The sequence below is a fragment of the Rosa rugosa genome, chromosome 3 (assembly GCF_958449725.1).
Source record: "Rosa rugosa chromosome 3, drRosRugo1.1, whole genome shotgun sequence".
NCBI lineage: Eukaryota > Viridiplantae > Streptophyta > Magnoliopsida > Rosales > Rosaceae > Rosa > Rosa rugosa.
Window position 1 is genome coordinate 49,823,565 of NC_084822.1, and position 21,593 is coordinate 49,845,157.

The 21,593-nt window shown below is 39.9% G+C and overlaps 2 protein-coding genes and 2 pseudogenes across 2 annotated transcripts; 3 read left to right on the top strand and 1 right to left on the bottom strand.

The window, feature by feature from the left end:
* The first annotated feature begins 3,580 nt into the window (after positions 1–3,580).
* On the top strand, positions 3,581–3,691 carry LOC133741623 (U6 spliceosomal RNA; annotated as a pseudogene).
* Positions 3,692–6,214: 2,523 nt separating this feature from the next.
* On the bottom strand, positions 6,215–7,064 carry LOC133737886 (uncharacterized). The gene is made up of 2 exons (XM_062165361.1): positions 6,899–7,064; positions 6,215–6,720 (listed from the first exon to the last, which is right to left on the bottom strand). Exons 1-2 carry the CDS (start codon positions 7,062–7,064, stop codon positions 6,215–6,217), a joined length of 672 nt encoding a protein of 223 aa, XP_062021345.1.
* A 7,857-nt stretch (positions 7,065–14,921) lies between these two features.
* LOC133740702 (G-type lectin S-receptor-like serine/threonine-protein kinase SD2-5) lies at positions 14,922–18,532 on the top strand. The gene has a single exon (XM_062168648.1). The coding sequence runs from the start codon at positions 15,871–15,873 to the stop codon at positions 18,301–18,303; it is 2,433 nt and encodes an 810-aa protein (XP_062024632.1). The 5' UTR covers positions 14,922–15,870; the 3' UTR covers positions 18,304–18,532.
* Positions 18,533–18,566: 34 nt separating this feature from the next.
* LOC133737887 (G-type lectin S-receptor-like serine/threonine-protein kinase SD2-5) lies at positions 18,567–21,579 on the top strand (annotated as a pseudogene).
* Positions 21,580–21,593: the final 14 nt, after the last annotated feature.

Consider the following 21,593-nt stretch of genomic DNA (forward strand, 5'->3'; position numbering starts at 1 on the left):
AATTTGGTAAACAATGTTTGACCGTGAACAACACACGGTAATATTCATATGGAATGCATGGTAATGGTCAACCCGAACATGATTAGAAGTGAGTCGATCAATCCAACATGACATAGTGATGGTTGCTAGACATTTACCCCAATTGAGTTTAATGATAATGGCTGGGCCTGCCTCTTAATTGAGCCAGATTCATCTTTATTGTCATTGGGCCCTAAATCAATAGGAAATATAAGTTTAGGGCTTTAGGCTGGCAATAGTGACAGATGCACTTGAAAGCTAGCAAACCCAACTTCAACTCCACCACTCCACCTACAAATACAATTCATACAGCTACTTTGCAAGGGACAGACATCTTCATCCTACGAATTGATTTGGAAACTGCTTGCATTACATATTACTTCAGCATTTTGTCACTTATCTGCATCAATAGCGTTTTTTTTTTTTTTTTTTTTTTTTGAGAAGAATCTGCATCAATACTCAATAGGGGTTGGCGTGCAATAAATTAACAAGAGTACTCACGGGTCGGGTTCTGAAATCTAATGTTTAAGAGCATTTACGGCACGTGTGAGTGTCCAAGTTGAAATTCTCATCTCTAAAAAGCAGGGTTAGCCATGGCTTGGGCGCTTCACTGATCATTATTGTTGGGCCAGCAGCATTAATTCAAAATAAGGCCGTTTGTATTGAAAAGCAAGTAGAGTTAGGCATAGCTGATTAGCTAGCTTTCTGATACAAACCCTAGGGCTACGTTTGTTTCGCAGAATCTGGATATTGGGAAAGGAAAGTGTTTCATTTCTTGTGTTTTCCTTTGTTGGGGATGACCAAAGAAGGGAAAATGATTCTCAAATGAAAGAAAAAAGAGGAAACCCCCCCCCCCCCCCACCCACTTGCTCAAAATCATTATTTGGTAATATAACTAACTGTACTCGTTGTTTGTATGATTTTTGCATTACCCCTACAATGGAAACTAAAATGTGTATTCTACTACATTCCTAGTCTTTCCAAACACTGGAAAGGAAAATTACTGGGAATTGCTGTTTGGACCCAAAATGAACATTTTGGCCTGACAAGGCAGGTCTTGGAGAAATTGAGCCAATGTCAGTGGCTCAAGCTATATATTGTCGACAAGTTCGAAATATATATTTAGAGGCTAAATAAAGCCTATTATGGAAGCATGGAAACATGGAAACATGAAAAGTCAACTTTAGCACATTTTCCTACTTCGGCTAGGAGAAACCAAGCTAAACAAGGAAGGAGGGGCGGCAGACTGACCAAATGAACTTGAAATGAGCTGAAACTCTGCAGATCCATTCTAGACAGCCCAAGGATCATTTATTATGAAGAGTGCCAGAGCTTTTTTTGAGTGGAAGGCCTTCAAACAATCAGCCCAATTTTCTACAGAAGCAAAACTGGAAAACTGGACCTATAAGAGGTCCAGCAGCATTTTCGGCCCAACCACATGGAATAAAAATCTGAAAATTTTTCAGGATGATCTACACTCATAGTGGAACATTTCATATGAATAAGTCGAAGGCATATAATGAAGTCTTGTTGGAGAAATAATTGAAGGAATAAAGGGGCAGAAACTGACCTAAAACCAGCTCAATATTCACATGTTCATGTTTCCTACCCACATGAAGAAAGCTAGATGCTTTTCTCTTTTTCCTTGGATATATTTTTCTTCTACAATCTCTTTAATAGATCATAACCACTTCCATGTTGCTGCACCTTCATGCTTTGCTTTCATTTCATCTTTTCTCTATCTTTTCCATATTTTACAAGTGAACTTAGATCTACTTTCATTATTTTTCTTCCACTCATCATTTCACTCTTCTTTTTCTTCCCTATATAAACACCTTATCCTCTCATTCTAAAGACACCCATTCACATTCAACAACAACATCTCTAAGATGATCTAAGTTCTCTCTAGAGCAAACCTCTCTAAGAGCAACTCCTCTCATTCTCTTTCTCTTACCGGTGATCACACTCCTAGTCCTAGTCTTCTCAGAAGCCGACTTTCAGTGCCACCAAACCCTCTGTCAACGTGCTTCGGTCCTAGTCTCCTCGGGAGCCGACGGTAGTGCCGCGACCACAACGGTTACAGAACCAGCCAAGCAAGGGTAACGCCCTAGCAACCCAGCCAAGCTAAAGTCACGCTTTAGCAAGATCTCAATACTTTCCGGTGATTTCGCTCTGCTCAATCTGCAATATTGAGTATCGACTTGTGAACAAGAAGAAACTTCAGCAAAGTCCTCACCACGAGGCACAAAGAATCCCACGACGAGGTTGGTGCTCTCCTCGTCTACAATCGCTCGACAGAAGTCAGGTCAAGGGACACCCCCAACGACCGCACCCGAACGGTGCTGGCACGCCCGCGCAAGAAAAGAGACTGTTGACCAGCTGCAACAAAATTGGAGCCAAACAATTGCAATTTCCCACGCCTATGGAAAGAGCAAAGAATTGATTTCCTTTCCGCGAACCAAACGCGGCCTAATTGCACAGCTTCATTGTAAATATCAATAAGTAGGCATAGCATTTAACCCTGTGTTTCAGTCCTCAAATTTAATATGTTTTCATTGTCATTTCCTTTTCGTTTTCATCTGGCCTAGTTAATTAGTGTTGCTTTTGTCCGTTGTCTTTGTAAGCTGTAATTAAACTGCTGGAATTAATACCTATATTCTGTACTACTAAAAATATCTAGTTAATTATGCTGCATCCTCTTTTTTTTTTTGTTTAACCCTCGTAAGAACGAAATTATTTATTGAAGATAAAAAGGAGAGGGGGACAAACACCAAAACCTCTCATACAAAAAGTGAAACCCAAACTATCGAAAACGAAAATTAGGAAGCCCAGACCTATCTCTATTATAAAGTGAATGAACAAAATCCGGAGGCGTGTCCCACCAAGTCATACCAGAGGATGATGTGCCAAAACTTGCAAGGGCATCGGCTACTTGATTCCCTTCCTGATAAATATGTGAGGAGCGAAAGTGCATCATTGAAATCCTATGCAGACAATTTTTCCACCGCACACGAAGCTGCCAAGGAGCTAACATGGGAGAACGAAGAAGGTCTAGCACAATTTGAGATTCCACCTCTGACCAAACATAATTCCAATCTCTCACCCAAGCAAGCTCAATTGCCTCAATAACCACCATTACCTCTGCCGCAACTGAGCTAGGAATATCAAGAGAAGAAGAGAAGGATCCAATAAAACACCCTTGATCATTCCTGAAAACACCACCATAACCTCCCACACCTAAACCTCTTCTCCAAGCCCCATCAGTGTTAACCTTCACCCATCCAGAAGGAGGAGGGCGCCAATTAACCTCAAGAACTCTAGGAGCACTACGAGGATTACAACTAGCCCCAAAACACTTCAACACTCGAAGATCAAGAATCGAGTTATGCATTACTCCAGTAACAAGGCGACTAGAAGCTTGAATATGCCCAACAATCATCCCAAACACATTAGTTGCATGAACCACCAAATCTGACCTTGTTTCTAGAATTCCATATGAACCATAGAGCAGTAGTAAAATTTGAAGGAGCAAAACATATACCACAATTACGTATATAAGTTTGTTCCTTCCGGGACATCCAATAAAATTTGAAGGATACAGATCAAGAAGATTAGCATGGTTCATCCGCAAGGATGACACGCGCGTATAAATCAATAAATGATCCGATTCTTTTTGCACCCCCCTAAATCTGTTTCCTCTTTGCATCTCCTGCGATTCAAGCACACGACTCTTGTCCATTGCTTTTATAATATAGTTTAATTGTAACTAAACTGCTGAAATGCATATAAACTCCAAGTGTGAAAACTGAAAAGCGTAACAAGATTAAGGAATACTTCAACTTTCTACCCCAGGTTATATCCATAATATAACGAGAGAGCGCAGCAGAGGTCAAAAAGACGAGGCATCCCACTATGGCACTATGTACATATATAAATTCATCGATCTCGATCTCTCTCATATTATAGTTGTTTCCAGTTCAACCATGCAGTTTTCTGTTTGTTGAAAACTTCTACAGGCGCGCTAAGCTTCTCACATTAGTTTATCTGCAAGTTGATCATATACTATGATTTTTTCAGACACTAATCAGACCTTGCGGATGTTGCAGCGTTTGAATCTTTTTTCAAAGTTTTCTTCCTAATCCAGCCAAGCCCTTTGTGCCTAATACCCCACGACCTTCGGTCCATAAATATTATAGACACCACTTTACAAAGTCGTACGACTCCTGTCCATACAGTTAATTAGTTACAGGTGATACTTTTCGCCTAACTAAAAGGTTTTTGTCTAATACTTTGTTTGGTCCCCTAATTCTTAATTTTTTTAGCTATATATAGGGACTTATTATGATATCATTTTGACGCAATCAGGATGACTAATGATGCATTAGTAATTTGCAGATACATGATTTATAGACGCGTGAGGAGGTGTTGCCTTATTTTTTCTTGGTTTTTCTTATAGCATATGTACGTATTCGGATCTTCTCCAAATAAAGCTAGCATGGTACCAATAATTGACTTTGTATTTATGCATAAAACATAGATATAAGTCATATAATTGCAATCGATGTGACACTTGTATCCCAAAATAATAGAAAATAACTTGTAGGAGAAATCCAAGGGACCAATGTAATAATTAAACTGCTAATTAAAGGATTATGTAATTTGTACAGAAGCATGACCTGGTAATCAATTAATTTGTACTCAGTTGTGCATAACTACCGTTAAATCTAAATTTAAAGTTAGTGAGTATGAGTAATCTAATTGTCTTATAATTTTTCACCCTTATATCTAAAGGGTGAGGCTATTTTCACCCTACCAAATGCTTTGTTCACCCTACAATTAAACTTTTACCCTGACACTTTCAATTTTACCATCAAATAATTAAGCAAAAAAAAAAAGATATCACTATTGAAAATGTAAAACTGGAAAAGAAAAAAGAAAAAGAAAATAAGCACACCATCGTGGTGCAACCCCATGCCTTCTAGTTTTTTTTACTTTTTCATTTTTTTTTCCTCTTCTCTATTTTCTCCTTTCATCAGCTACTATGACGTAAAATCAAACACGAGTCACATGAAGTAGATCAAAATAATAGTAACCAACAATTCTTTTTACTTGCTACTATAGCTTGAAAATTTGATCTAACTAATTGTTTGGTAGACTAGCGATGAAGAAGCTTAGATGATTATTTTATTTTATTTTATTTTTTTGGAATAGAAAGCTGAGATAATAATTGGGATGTCTGTTGGGTAAAATTTTATTTATCCATAAAATTGTGCTTAACTACAATTATTTATTCTGTTAATAATTATACTTAAGAACAATTTTGGGAATTTAAAGAAAAAATTTAATTGTAGGGTGAACAAAACATTTAGTATAAATATCTAAATCCAACAACAATTGAGTATAACTGAGTACAGAATCAACTAACTACCTAAGTGAAATTGAGTCAATATATGTGTTTTCAGTTTATAATAACATTTTTCCGCAATATTCATCAACAAAGGCGTTTCCAGTATATGTGCTCGTACTTATTTGGATATTATTTAGATCAAAATATTCATCTACGTTCCTTTTTCTTGTTTAAAAAAAAAATTAAATAGAGGATTATGCGATATTAGTTTCTCTGCGGCAGCCGATTTGGGGTGACTAACACCCACCCGCAATCTCGAAAGAAAGGGGGCCATCGCAACCGGGAACCCACCGCTCGTCCCTCTATTTTATTTTATTGATAAAAGAAAAAAAATCACAAAAAGAGAGAGGGGGACAAGAACCAAAACCTCTCTGAGAACAAAAAGAAATAAAGTACTCAAAGTGAGCACTGAGCTAAAATAGTTACAGACTGATGAATATAGCAACCATGTAGCGAAAACCACGTTTGCATGAAATCTGTCAAGCACATCAGAATTCAACTAATACGGAAATTCGGTAAACCTTGCAGATTGTGAACAAAGGCAGCTGAAGCACAAGGAGGGCAAGAGTCCCACCAATAATGCCCCTCATGATCCACCCCATAGTTAGCTAAGCAGTCAGCCACTTGATTCCCTTCTCAATAAATATGTGAAAAAAGAATCTGCATAGAGGAGAGAATGGTACAACAATTGACCCAATCAACACTTAGACGCCAAGGGACTGAGCAATTTCTATTGGCAAGAAAGTGAATTGCTACCGCTGAATCACACTCAATCCAGAGAGAAGTCCATCATTTTCCTGATGCTATTAAAACGGCATGAATAATGGCTTGAAGCTCTGCTTCAAGGGCAGTAGCAATACCCATGGAACCAGCAAAACAACCCATACAATTGCCCAAGTGATCACGAAAAATACCTCCAAAGCCCGCGAGGCCTGGCGTCCCACGAGCAGCACCATCTGTATTAACTTTTAACTGAAAAACACAAGGAGCATGCCAATTAACCTCACGAATTTGATGTGTTCTTGAGGCTCTACTGCTGATTCCAAGAGCACTACAAATACAAAGCTCATCTACTGAGTTACGCATAATTCCAAAACCCCAAGAATCAACCTCTCGAATTTGCTGCTTGATAGAGTGAATCAAGTAAGCAGAAGTTAAGCGACGCTCATCAAAACGAATAGAATTTCTAGCGTCCCAAAGAGAGTAAAAGCCAGCTCCCATCATTCTCCACCAAAGCAATTGCAATTGAGTACCAAAACCATGTTGCAGTGGGTAAGAGAAGAAAATGTATATATCTAGGAAATGAGTATTAACTTTAAACCAAGATAAAATTGTGGACCAGATCTTCATAGAGAAAGAGCACTAAAAAAAAAGATGGTGGGCCGTCTCAGCAGATGCCTGACAGAGAGAGCACATAGAAGCAAAAGAAAAGCCTCGCTGAAGTAAGAGATCGATCATCTGTTAAAAGCTTACCATGAAGAAATTTCCATAAAGTAATGGAGTTTCGAGGACGAAAGCATTGATGCCAAACCCATCTATCCCAAAGAACAATTGCCTGTTTACTCCTCTTTAACTCATAGGCTATAGATAAAGATAAACTCTCATCAGAAGAATCCAACCACACCAACTTATCCTCCATGTATGAATAAGGAAGCCTAATAGCTGAAATTTCAGACCAAAGTGCAGCAAGATCAGCAATTAAATTACTAGAGCAATACTAAGAGCCATCTTTGATGAAATCAGAAACATTGGCACATAATAATTTGCTCAGCTGATGCTCAATACCCAATCTATCAACAACTGAACCATTAAGCCAATTACCATGCCAAAAATCAATTGATCGACCATTGCCCACTAACCATTTAGAGCTGTAGAAAATATCCATAAACAAGGGTCTCATGCCAGGCCAAATAGATGATTTTTTATAGTAAGAACAGGGATAAGCAGGGATTGTTCTACGAAGTTCAGTATTTCCAAGTTCTGCGTCTCAACCAAGGAGGAGAAGAAGTCATGCAATACATCAAGATCCTAGCCGTCATCCACCCTTGTGTCGTCCCTAAAAGATTGTTTGCTTTCAAGGATCTTCAAGTTCTTCGTCTCAAGGCTTGTCATCCATCTTTCATGGTATATTTCATACTTTCTTTTGTTTTCCTTTGTTTGATTCGTAGAGTTATGAATTCTAGTTAACATGACGTTTTAGAGACTTGTTGTCAGAAGTCTTTCATGAATTCGTAGAGTTATGAATTCTAAGCCAAATAGATGATTTTTTATAGAAAGAACAGCCGTGTCAATTTCTTGTTCATAATAGAGACTTGAGAGAGACTTTGACAGCTTCACCGATCAATTCCACGTATGATCACTGTATAAACTATAAAGCCAACTTCTAGAAGACTACGTTATCAATGCTAAGATATGCATTCACATGTTGAGATCTCTTCGAGTTCGAGTTTGGGAGAAAAATAAACATAAAACCAGTTGCTGTTACTGCAAAAAGATTTGTAGGTTGGTGTACAGTACTCGTGTTTCAGTGGTATTGGTTGGGATCATTCATATGAATCATATCAATTAGATATAAGGAGAAATATCACTAATGGTCACTGAGTTATGTCTTATTCGACACTTAACTCACTGTATTTTCAACAATATCACTTAACTCACTCAGTTTTACATCCGTCTTTCACTTAACTCACTGCCGTTAATTCTACCGTTAGAAGCCGTTAAAATTGAGGGTATATTTGTCAAAATACTTTAAAATCATTTTTAACTTAAAAAAACTACATTTAGTAGACTTTTTTTCAATTTTTTTAAATTTCTAATAAAAAATGATTTTTTTAACTTAAATATAATTTGAAAAAAATTGTCTTTTAAAAAAAAAAAAGTTAGAAATGCATTTTTTTTAGTGTTTAGACAAATATACCCTCAATTTACATTTATTAGACTTTTTTAAATTTTTTAAATTTCTGAGATTTCTAATAAAAAATGATTTTTTTAACTTAAATTTAATTTGAAAAAAAAAATTGTCTTTAAAAAAAGAAGAAGTTAGAAATGCATTTTTTTAGTGTTTAGACAAATATACCCTCAATTTTAATAGCTTTTAACGGCAGAATTAACGACAGTGAGTTAAGTGAAAGACGGATGTAAAACTAAGTGAGTTAAGTGATATTGTTGAAAATACAGTGAGTTAAGTGTCGAATAAGTCATAACTCAGTGATCATTGGTGATTTTTTCCCTAGATATAATATGTATCATGCGGCAGGTCTGTAATCGCTATATATTAAGGACGATCTAGACAATTATAAATGGGAAAGGCTTTAGTATCTAAATCAAACAAATTATACTTATGATCAAATTATATGTATATGATGGTCGAGGAATTAAAGATGATTCCCCTAATTCATAATTCCTTATCTCAAGAGTGGAAGGAATTAAGAAAATAATAAATCAATAGATCATTCCCATGGTTATTCATATGTAAATCCTATATCGAAGGCTTATACTTCAAGATTCAAGATTGTGGTTCATTCACGAATACATAGTGTTTGAACCCAAAATAACATTTTTTCCCGACAAGGGGGACTCGAAGAGAACCGGGCCAATATCCGTGGCCGAAGCATATATTTTCGATAAGTTCGGAATATATTGTTTAGAGGCTAAATAATGCCTACTTGGAGGCCAAACAATTTTAAAGCAAAACAGGATATTCACTGATTATCAATATATTTGATGATTTGCTTGATTACCAGGTATGTGCAAGAGGGAAAGATGGCAGCTACATATATATGGAGTAGGCTACGTGCAAGGAAGGAATCATGGTTTCCCATGCAATTAAGGGGGACGTGAAAGCAGGGGTTCTTATTGCAAAGGAATGTATGTATCATGGTAATTCATGTATGTATAATTGCTCATGCAAGTAAGTCCTATGGTGGGCCCATGTCATGCAAGCAATCAAGTCTCTCATGCAAATAAGGATTCATGGACGTGGCACAATTCAAGAAACATGCAATCATGCTTAATTGCAATAAATAAGGGGTGATGTAATTGCATGCCGCGAGCTACGGGAGTCCCCGCGAAGATATATATGCAGTTAATGCATATCCTACCGCATCCAAGAGGAAGATTACATCCAGGACTCTAAGAGGCAATTAATCTTGCCTATATCCTAGCCACGTACAGAGGCGAATCTACGATAGATATCAAAACTATTAAGTGTTTTGATTTGATTCAAAGGCCAATAACTGTAGCCTAAAATACAGCATTGCATTCCTATTTGGAAGGAGAAGCTGCAGAGCCTATATATAGAGGCTAAAGACTATACAGAAAGGACCTCTCTCAAATCAATCAATCCTAGCGATTACAAAGCCTCCCCGGAGCAAACCTTCAACCTTGTTGAAACCCGGTGACCGTGCGCCAGTCCTAGTCTCTCCAAGAGCCGACTGTCAGCATCACCAGACCAGCCCGGCGACCGTACTTCCAGTCCCAGTCTCCCAGCGAGCCGACTGCGAGCGCAACCGCCACCGTTACTACCAGCGAAGCAAGGGTAACGCCCTCGCAACCCAGCGAAGCTAAAGTCACGCTTTAGCGCAACCCGTGCTTCTCCCAACTTCCCAGTGATTGCTCTGCTTAGTCTACAACACTAAGTATCGATTCGGTGAACGCAAGAGACCACAACCAAAGTCCTTATCCGTAAGGCAAAAGTCCTTTTCCGAAAGGCTAGAGAAGAACCCTGTGACGAGGTTGGTGCTCTCCTCGTCCACAGCGCTTGAAGAAGAAGTCAGGTCAAGGGACTACCCCAACGACTGCACCCCGCGGTGCTGGCACGCCTGCGCAATCACTCGCTCAAAAGAGACAGTTTGCAAGCCAACTGGTTTTGGAGCCAAACACATTGTTACTTTGAATGAAATGCTTTAACTTTAACATTATAATTACTAGCTAGGGTTTAGAGTGTAGAATTTGGATAGTGATACAGAAGTAAATAAAACAAACATGATGACGATCGAGGAGAAGGAAGGTAACTACAATTCTAATATACATATATATATATATATACACACACACACACAAAATCTCTGATTGCTGGGTGACCAGTATTGGAACTGACGGACAAAATCTCTGTACATGATACACGTACGAATCCATGTGATCATCCCCATCAAATGCTCATTGATGTCCTTCTCAATAAATATTATGGTTGTATGTACGGTGGCTTAATCTTATAGTCATTTATATCACTCCTTTGCTTAATTAAGGGCTTAATCAACTGGAGCATGTTGTTTTTAATCAGGAGCAAAAGATCCAAGATGAAAAGAAGATATCGCGCGCGAAAGTGTTTCACTGGCTTTTGGAATTTTGCACATTTACCAACCATATTGCTGATTACACGAATGAATGAATTCTTGGGGCTTCTTTGTTTTCTTGGTTTCTGCATATAAGTTTATATATAATCAACTGAATCAGAATTTGAGGATCTTGTCCTGGAGTGTTGGGATCTTGTCCTGGAGTGTTGTCCACCTTAATTCTTCCACCTCTATATTTCTATCTAATCCACGCTCAGTGACAGTACAGCAGTACTAGTATGATTGAGCAAAAAATATACAGAGGAGGTTCTAACAAGTTCAAGGTCATAGCACATGGTTTTGTTCCCATCATCCCACCAGCTAGCACAGGCTGTCCAGATTCATTTGCTGCAGTTAAGGTTTTCTGCGACAAATTAGAGGATTCTAAACACCTCAGTCCTAGATGGTTGAGATTATGGGACGTGGTGTTTTTTTTTATTTATTTTTTATACTTACAAGATAATTTTTTTTTTGAACACCACAAAGAAGGATTCCCTAAGTATTCAACTATTCATATTTTTTTTCCTTTGAACTTCGTGTTCTATCCATATCCTATTTTTTTGGGCTAATGCCAACTTGTATTCATACCTCATGTTTCGACCTAGCAGAGCTCTGCTAGGGTTGGGAGAGCGCCGCCCTCGGGCTTGGACTCTCTGCACCTCTCTCCGTCCTGTATGGAGTGCATCTACGGCGTCTTCCTTGGGGGCTCCTAAATCAAGACCGGCTACCACCGTGTCTTCTCTGTCACAGATTCCTTCTGTGCCATCGTGGCTGCTAGGCGTGATGCCCTGTGTTTTACCGGATTTTCTACCTCTTGATAGTGGTGGCTCGCTTAGGCCAAGGCGCACGAGGCTCAAAGGTCCAGGCGCGTTGCTCGAGGCGGAGGCAGTTCCGTTTCAATCATGGCGGAGGGGATCGGATTTTGCGATCGGGTCGGGTCAATCTCTTTTCGGGTCTTCTCTCCATGGATGGCAGTACCACCATCGAGGACGTTTTTTAGCTACTCGGCGTCCCTTGGTTGTCTGGCGACAAATGGATCTGCTGTTTGGGTGGTCCGACTTCCGAGTCGTCGACGCTGGCTTGGATGGATTGATTGATTCACACCTTCGTTGCCGGCAGGTTGACGGCACGGTGGATGCCGGCGGACTTTTTCTATATGGGTCGTCTGGTGGTAAGGAGGTCAGGAGATCTCTAGTTCGGTGGTGCAGGGAGATCGGAGGCGTGGTGGCAGCTGGGTGCGGCGGCGGCAGGATCACAGCTTTGGCTGTCAGGGCAAACCCTAATTGGGTTGGGGCTTTGGCCTATTTTTCTGACTTGGACTTGGGCCCTAATGGGTTGCCTACGGCTGCTGTTTGTGGGCTTATTTTGTTCTGGATCCGGATTTGGGATCCTGATGGATTTCTTATAAAAATTTGGGATCCAGGTCGATTTTCGTCGCGATGCCTAACTTTTTATTTTTATTGGGATCAATACCCGCGAGGAACTGCAGGGATTATTGGTCTGAGGTTGTCAGCGAGTCTACTGATGGATTCTGTAGAAAAATTTTATTATCAGTTTCTTATTAGTTTACTCACCCCTGAGCTTCACTCAATAGGTTGTGTGATATTGCGTTTAGCGGTGTCTCTTTCTGACGGCCCCACAGGGGCGGGTCACTGTGTAATATTGCTTCTTCCATATTGAATAAAAATGTCTGACCTCCTTCAACTCAAAAAAAAAAAACTATTCATATACAATGAAAGTGATCAGAAAATGTATTTTACTTTCCCACTAGTTTTTCTACCAATGTTTGAAAACACTGGGAAAGTAATCGGAAAATGTATTTTATTTTATTTTCCAATATTTAGTTTGTGCATGAATAGGAAAGTAGATAAAATCAATTTTCTAATAATATTCTTATTATCAAAACATAAACAATTCAAGATTCAAAAGTTTATAGGATAATTTTTTTTTTTTTTTGAGAATAAATGTCAACTCCATTAATAATAAGAAAGGTTACAAAAGCGCGATGTAGAAGCTACATCGTAAATGAAAAGTACAGAAATAAAACAATAAACATAAAACCTACGAAAGATACGATTGGATGCAAAATTGCATCTGAAGACGCACCGGGTGTAAACCGTGCTATGTGAAAAGTTACTAATAGTATGACCAACCATAAATGGCCAATCTTCTATCAAAGTAACCGGTGGTATGACCAACCAAACATATTCCTCGTACAACTTACGCCGAAAATAGAACAATCTTCCACCTATGTTACTGATAGTGTGACCAACCATGAGAGGGCAATCTTCTAACAATGTAACTGGTAATATGACCATCCAGACATCTTCCACATAAGAAATACGCCAAATAGAGATCAATCTTCCACCAAAGTGACCTAGGAACCAAGAAAATAAAAACCAAAGGAAAATTAACACCAAAGTCCAAGTCCACGCCCACTGCCAAACCCAGAACCAGATCCTACCCGAATCCCAGATCCGACCCAGCATCCAAAGCCAGACCCAGCCCCAGGCCCAACTCCAGATCTGACCCGGATCCCAAACCCGGATCTGCAGACCCATCTGCACCACGTCGTCGCGCGACGTTTTCAGCCCAAACCAGATGCGGACCCTCGACTCAGCATCTGGCAATCTGTTGCCCGCCAAACGCTGCCAGACGCCTTAAACCTTGAAGTCCAGATGCGCCTCACAGGGCCACGACCAGGGACGAGTTGCCCTGCCCCCGCCGTTGGCTGACAAAAGCCCAACCTGCTCGCTACTGCATCCACCTTAGTACCCCATTCCACCACCGATCTCGGATGGCTATTCCACCACCCGATCCGCCAATGGCGTCGAAAATCACAGAAGTGACTCCGCTGCAAGGAGGAAAAACGGGACGAGCAACCTTGGCCACTACGCCACATCCCCTCCGCCACAACATAATCACTCAGAGACTCCATAGTCATGGAGAAAATTTCAGAAGCAGACCGCAAAAGCGGTCGCTCTCTACCCTAGCGGTCAGATGTGTTTAGCCTCGTATATATGTATTAAATATATAGAAAAAAGTTTATAGGATAATTTGGTAATGACAATCATTAAAATAATCTTTAGAGTAGGTAATTAATGTGCAATTAATGTTGGGAAAGTATGAGGGAAATGAATCCCCATGGGTGTGGGAGAATCCATTTTCCCCTCTATTTTTTCTTCATGTAGGAAAGTTATTTTTTTCCTTGGGTATGCCAAACACAGGAAATGATTAACTTTCCTTTCTCAACATTTCCATTCCACGAACCAAACGAGGTCAAAGTCCAATGGTGGAGGGTCACGGATTGCAATTGAATTGTAGAAACAGAATAGCCTAATCATATCTAACCTAAAAAAAACTATTAGCCTGATCTTTTCCCATTTCTTTAGTTACGAGGTATTCAATTTTACCTAACATATAAAGATGACGATACCTTGATCTTGAGCTTTGCCCTTGGACTAAAATAATGGAACCACTTGGACGAGGTAGAAGAAGAAGTTGAATCAGGACATCACCCACCATTGAAATTAATTGCCGAGCTGCCCCATCCCAGTGGACAACAGCCGACGAGTAATGCCCCCCTTGACCTTTTTATACAAACTCCAAACAAACCCAATTAATTATCCCAGCTTTGCATTCAATTGCAACTCTAAAAACAAGTCATCTATCGTAACTCCGCATCATAATGATAACTGATTAGTAACCAAAGGCATCCCCATTTTCCATGAAAAAAAATTACGGAGAAGATTCGAAGCGCGTTTGATAACTACCATTATTTCTGTAAATAAAATACGGTTGATAAATTATTTCAAAGTATTATATTGTAAAAGTAACGAAGCTGTAAAAGAAATTCACCATAGATGAAAGTATTTAACACTATCTTACATCAAAAAAAAAAAAAAAAAAAAAATCTTAAAAGCAAACGTACCTTCCAGTACACTTCAAAGACCCCTAGAATAGGGTCGTTGAAAATAGAGGCGCTGTTTTACAATTCAAATTCTACCCCAACCGGAAACCAAATGAGCTTTAAGCAATTGCAGCTGACTAGCTGAGTGTGTGAATGAAAAGAAGGCGGCTTTCAGAGAAATTGAAATGGGACATTGAAAAAAGATTTAAATATCAATTACCTATTGGATCTGTCAATGAACAACAAGACCACCTCTTTTGACAGTTTCTTTAAAAACAAACGCACCTCAGATCTCTCAAAATTGTGACACGAAAAAAAAGCACACAAAAACAGATTGAGCAAAAAGCCAGAGCCACCCATGACGCAAAACCACTTGCTTATTATTAAGCCTCAGCTTCTTAAAGTGGGGAGGTGAGAGCTACCTCACTCTCTCTTTCTCTGGGTTTTGTTTGTCATAAATCTTCTTGTATATCAGACGCTACTGCCCTGTTCCTGATTCTCTTCACATCAAAATCTTTGTTTCCCTGCAACATGCTTCCGTTTCATGGCTAACCCATTTCTTATAACGGTTGGTTTTCCTCTTTTCTGGCCTAAATTTTGGTTCTTTATCATCCGTTGACTGTATATCACATTTTTAAGTTCACACCTCAATTGGGTTTTCGTCAATTTTGGTGTTGCGCGCTAAAAGTTCCGAATATAGAGTTGCAGCCACCGAGCTTGGGTTTTGTTGCTATATTCAACGCAACGATGTAAAGGATTTAAAGGTGGTTGGCAGATAGCACAAGTTAAATCCATGTGTTAAACAGTTGAAACTCTTTCTCTAGTTCACATATTTGTTCTCATCTTGATTCTAAGCGGGTCAAAGTTATCTTATTTTCATCTCTGTCAATCATTTCTCTTCTCCTCTCTTTCAATTCAGCTTCATCTCTCTTCTTCTGTGCTTCCTTTTGGTAATGGACTTTTTTCTTCTAGAAACTATGGGATTCTGTTTATAGTGGAAATTGGGTAGATTTAGTTTCTGAACCTTGATCCTGTGATTAGCTACCTCATTTTTTTTTTTTTTGTCTTTTTTCACACCCTCCTTTTCTTTGTATCCCTTTTTCTGGTGTGAAGAATTCTAGTCTATTCTTTGGTTGGCTGTGTTGTCTTCTTCAATCTTTTATTTTCAAAATCTTAGCTGAATACTGGTTCTTAGAGTAGCAATGGGAGGTTGGAATCTCATTCATTTCATAGGCTTCATATTGTTATCTGTTCTCCTCTTGTCGGAAACCTGCCTGGCTAGTGTTAGAAATTTTGGGAAAATTAGTCCGGGGTTTCAAGGGGCTCAGATGAATTGGATTGACAATGATGGGCTGTTTCTCTTGTCTAATCAATCCAATTTTGCTTTTGGCTTCGTCACCACTCCTCAAGATGTCACTTTGTTCCTGCTTTGTATTGTCCACAAGGACAGCATGAATATAGTATGGACTGCAAATAGGGGTTCCCCAGTTTCTAATTCTGATACATTTGTGTTTGATGATAAGGGTAGTGTGTCGTTGCATAAAGGTGGAAGTGTGGTTTGGTCTATAGATACTGGTGGCAAATCAGTTTCTGCAATGGAATTGCAGGACTCTGGAAATTTGGTTTTGCTTGGGGATGACAATGGAGTAGTTTGGCAGAGTTTTAGTCATCCAACTGATACTCTATTATGGAACCAGGTGTTTCAGGAAGGAATGAAACTTCAAAGCGAACCAAGCTCCAACAATGTGACCTATATTCTAGAAATCAAGTCCGGCGACTTGATTCTTTCTGCAGGTTTCCAAACACCACAGCCTTATTGGTCCATGGGGAAGGAAAGCCGTAAAACAATCAACACAGATGGTGGGGCAGTCACTTCAGCTTCTATCAGTGCAAATTCATGGAAGTTCTATGATAGTTCTAAAGTGCTACTATGGCAATTTATTTTCTCATCCAATGTTGATGTTAATGCCACATGGATTGCAGTTTTGGGAAATGATGGGGTTATTTCTTTTTCCAATCTTCAGAATGGAGATTCAAATGGTCCTTCAACAACGAAAATACCAGGGGACTCATGCAGCACCCCCGAACCTTGTGATGCATATTTTGAATGTTCCAGCAACAACAAGTGCCAGTGCCCTTCAGGTCTCAGCTCCCATGCGAATTGCAAGTCGGGGATTGTCACCTCATGTTCAAAGGGTTCTACAACGCTTACAAGTGCTGGTGATGGGCTCTATTATTTTGCATTGGGATTTGTTTCACCCTCTTCAAGAACTGACTTGGAAGGTTGCAAAAGCTCTTGCCTTGGTAATTGTTCATGTGTTGCTCTGTTCTATCAAAACAGTACAAGAAATTGTTATATGTTTGACAGGATAGGTAGCTTCCAAGATTCCGACAAGGGCTTTGTTTCGTATGTTAAAGTGTTGAGTGATGGAGGCAGTGGGGGCAGCGGAAGCAAGAAACACTTACCTTATATTGCGATCATTGCTGTTTCGACAGTAGTTGTTATCTGTGGCCTACTCTTTGCAGGATACCGATACTACCAGAGGAAGAGAGATGCACCACCATCTCCTGAAGATGCTTCAGAAGAGGATAATTTCCTGGAAAATTTAACTGGGATGCCAATCCGTTTCAGTTACAAGGATCTTCAAACTGCAACTAACAACTTCTCAAAGAAGCTTGGGCAAGGAGGTTTTGGCTCGGTTTACGAAGGGGTTCTCCCAGATGGAACTCGACTTGCTGTGAAGAAGTTGGAAGGCATTGGTCAGGGAAAGAAAGAGTTTCGAGCTGAAGTTAGCATCATCGGCAGTATCCATCACCTGCACTTGGTCCGGCTCCGGGGCTTCTGTGCAGAAGGGAGCTATCGACTTCTTGCTTACGAGTACATGGCAAATGGATCCCTGGACAAATGGATATTCAGGAAAAAAGATGAAGAGTTCCTATTGGATTGGGAGACAAGATTCAACATAGCAGTGGGTACTGCCAAAGGACTAGCTTATCTCCATGAAGATTGTGATTCAAAGATTATTCACTGCGACATAAAGCCTGAAAACGTGCTCCTCGACAACAATTACCATGCCAAAGTTTCAGATTTCGGTTTGGCAAAGCTGATGACCCGGGAGCAGAGCCATGTCTTCACAACAATGCGAGGAACTCGAGGGTACCTTGCCCCAGAGTGGATCACAAACTACGCTATTTCGGAGAAAAGTGACGTCTACAGCTACGGAATGCTGCTGCTGGAGATCATTGGTGGAAGAAAAAACTATGACCCATCAGAAACCTCTGAAAAATCGCATTTTCCATCGTATGCCTTCAAGATGTTGGAAGAAGGGAAACTCAAGGACATCTTCGACCCCAAGGTGAATATAGATGACGTTGACGAGAGGGTGTCTACTGCGGTTATGGTAGCATTGTGGTGTATACAGGAAGACATGACTTTGAGGCCAGCAATGACGAAGGTTGTCCAAATGCTTGAAGGCATCTGCTCTGTTCCTCGGCCTCCAACTTCCTCAACAATGGGGTCACGCCTTTACTCGAGTTTCTTCAAATCAATGAGTGAAGTGGGGACTTCCTCAGGTCCATCGGACTGCAACAGCGATACCCACCTTTCTGCAGTGCGCCTTTCCGGGCCAAGATAACATTTGCTGAATATGGGAGAGACGTACAGTTGGTTCTTGAGCATTCATGGATGACTAAGCTTATGTATACAAAATCTTTTCTCCCATATATCTTTGTATATATTTCCTTGATTACTTAAAGTTTGTAACATGTAGCCTCTACTGTTTGAGCTAAATCATTCTGCTTGTTCTGTAAATAAAGAGTGTCGATTGTAGTTGAGTTTTGCAAAGTAGAGAAAATTGTAACAGATCTAGCAGATCTTTCAGTGTTACAAAAGCATAAAATGGAGAACCACTGCAAGTGGTCTAGTGGTTATTGCCTAGTTGGGTGTGCTCCCCAACCTAGCTTCGAACCCCGAAGCTGTTAAAGTGGTCAGGCATTGTGCTGCAATGCATAGTTGGAGCATTTCACATGCGCCGAAGGGGTTTATCTTGGGCCTAGGAAGCTTTTGGGTTCCCTTTGACAAAGTCAAAATAATATACTCTCATCGCAGAATATATAAGGTCTGGTTTTCCTCTTCTCCGGCTTTAATTCCAGTTGTTTCTCATCAATTGAGATTGGTAAGCCTCTTGATTTACCCATCTCAACTTGGTTTTTGTCAAATTTGGGTTTTAATTTTTTTTTTTTAATTCCCAAGTATAGACTTCTCCCACTACTATCACTGAACTTCGCATAGTTTTGGCTATTTTGCTGTATTCAAAGCATTGAAGTATCATGGATAGTTAAATCCATCTGTGATTTCTCCTATTCACATTTATTTGTTCTGATCTTGATCCTTACATTTCTTACTGGTGAAGTAGGGAAACCTAGTTCTTTTCTTTTCCATCAGCTACAACACCTTTTCTCTTGATTCAGCTTAATTAGTTTGTCTTTTCTTACACTTCCCTCCTGTATTGTCATTTTGAATAAATTTGGGATTATGTTTGCAGTGGAGATGTGTTGGATTCAGTTTCGGATGATTGGGTACCTATTATTCAAAGTTTCAAACACTTGAAGTGCTTATTATTTTCACATCATCCTTCGCTTTATGGTCCTTTCTAGTGGAAGTCTCTTTTGTAATCTTTGAGTCTCAAAATATTAGTTAAACACTGGTTGTTATAGTTGCCATGGGAGGTTGGAACTTCATTCATTTCACAGGCTTCATACTTGCGTACGTCTATTCTCCTTTTGTCTGAAACCTGCCTGGCTAGTGTTCGATATTTTGGGAAAATTAGTCCCGGGTTTCAAGGAGCTCGGCAGGAGGATTGGATTGATAATGATGGGTTGTTTCTCTTGTCGAACTCAGCTGAATTTGGTTTTGGCTTCTACCCTACTCCCCAGGATGTCACATTGTTTCTGCTAGTTGTGATTCACATGAACACTTATGCAGTAGTCTGGGCTGCAAATAGGGGTTCTCCAGTTTCAAATACTGATAAGTTTGTGTTTGATGAGAAGGGTAGTGTGTCTTTGCAAAAAAGTGGAAGTGTGGTTTGGTCTATAGATACTGGTGGCAAAACAGTTACTGCAATGGAATTGCGGGACTCAGGAAATTTGGTTTTGCTTGGTGATGACAATGGAGTAGTTTGGCAGAGTTTTAGTCATCCAACTAATACCCTGTTATGGAACCAGGATTTTCAAGAAGGAATGAAACTTGTGAGCGATCCAAGCTCCAACAACGTGAGCTTATTCTCGAAATCAAGTTTGGTGACATGATTCCTTCTTCAGGTTTCCAAACACCACAGCCTTATTGGTCTGTTTGACCGGATGAGAAGGGCTTGTTGAGAATGTGTATAAATATAACTCCCACATTGGAAAAATATAACTTTGCTTATGAGTTTGTAAGAGTTTGGGCCACTCCATCCATTGCCAATTGGTTTTGGATGTGAACCCCAGATTACTTTATCATGGTATCAGAGCGGGTTACCCACGTGTTTGGTTTCAGAGATGGCCACACGTGCTCACCGTCACCCAATATAACTTGTCCACGTGTATGGCTTGAAAAATCGTCGGTATCAGAGCGGGTTACCCACGTGTTTGGTTTCAGAGATGGCCACACGTGCTCACCGTCACCCAATATAACTCCCACATTGGAAAAATATAACTTTGCTTATGAGTTTATAAGGATTTGGGCCACTCCATCCATTGCCAATTGGTTTTGGATGTGAACCCCTGATTACTTTATCAGGGCTCTGGGTTTGCTTCTTACGTTAAGGTCCTGAGCAATGGAGCTGGCGGCAGTGGGGGAAGTCGAAGCAGAAGCAAGAAATGGTTCCCTTACATTATGATAGCCAGCTATTTCAATAATACTTGTTATCTGTGGCTTACTTTATGTGTGATACAATCACTACATGAAGAGAAACTCACCAGGATCTCTTGAAGCAACTTCAGAAGAGAATAGTATCTACGAAAATATGGCTGGTATGCCCGTCCGTTTCAGTTACAAGAATCTACAAACTGCAACGAATAACTTCTCAAAGAAGCTTGGGCAAGGAGGTTTTGGATCAGTTTATGAGGGAGTTCTTCCAGATGGAACCCAACTGGCTGTGAAGAATTAAGTTGGAAGGAATTGGACAGGGGCAGAAAGAGTTCCGAGCTGAAGTAACCACCACCATTGGCAGCATCCATCATTTTCACTTGGTCCGTCTCAAAGGATTCTGTGCAGAAGGAAGCCATCGACTTCTTGCTTATGAATACATGGCAAATGGTTCCCTGGATAAATGGATCTTCAAGAAAACAAATGATGAATGCTTATTGGATTGGGAGACAAGATTTAGTATAGCATTGGGTACAGCAAAAGGACTAGCTTATCTCCATGAAGAATGTGATTCATAAAGCCTCAAAACGTGCTCCTTGACAATAATTACCATATGCCAAAGTCTCAGACTTTGGTTTGGCAAAGCTAATGACCAAGGAGCAGAGCCATGTACGTTTTCACAACACTTGGAGGAACTCGATCGGGGTTACCTTGCACGTACCAGAGTGGACCACAAACCGTGCTATATCGGAGAAGAGTGATGTGTATAGCTATGGAATGCTGTTGCTAGAGATTATCGGTGGGAGAAAGAACTATGACCAATCAGAAAGTTCTGAAAAATCTCAATTTCCATCCTATGCCTTCAAGATGCTAAATGAAGGACATTGTCGACTCCAAGCTGAAGATAGATGACGCCGACGAGAGGGTTTCTACGGCGACTATTGTTGCATTGTGGTGTATACAGCAAGACTATTGTCGCAGTGGGACGTTAGAATTTAAATTAGTCACTATTTGCGATAGTTTTAATTTGTCACACCAGAGAAGGACATACGTAATCTGCTAGTGTATAATAGAGAG

Coding starts and splice junctions, on each gene's coding strand:
- LOC133737886 (XM_062165361.1), bottom strand. CDS start 7,064: ATGGAGGATAAGTTGGTGTGGTTGGATTCTTCTGATGAGAGTTTATCT. Junction 6,721..6,898: donor TTTATGGAAATTTCTTCATG/GTAAGCTTTTAA, acceptor CTCATTTCCTAG/ATATATACATTTTCTTCTCT.
- LOC133740702 (XM_062168648.1), top strand. CDS start 15,871: ATGGGAGGTTGGAATCTCATTCATTTCATAGGCTTCATATTGTTATCT.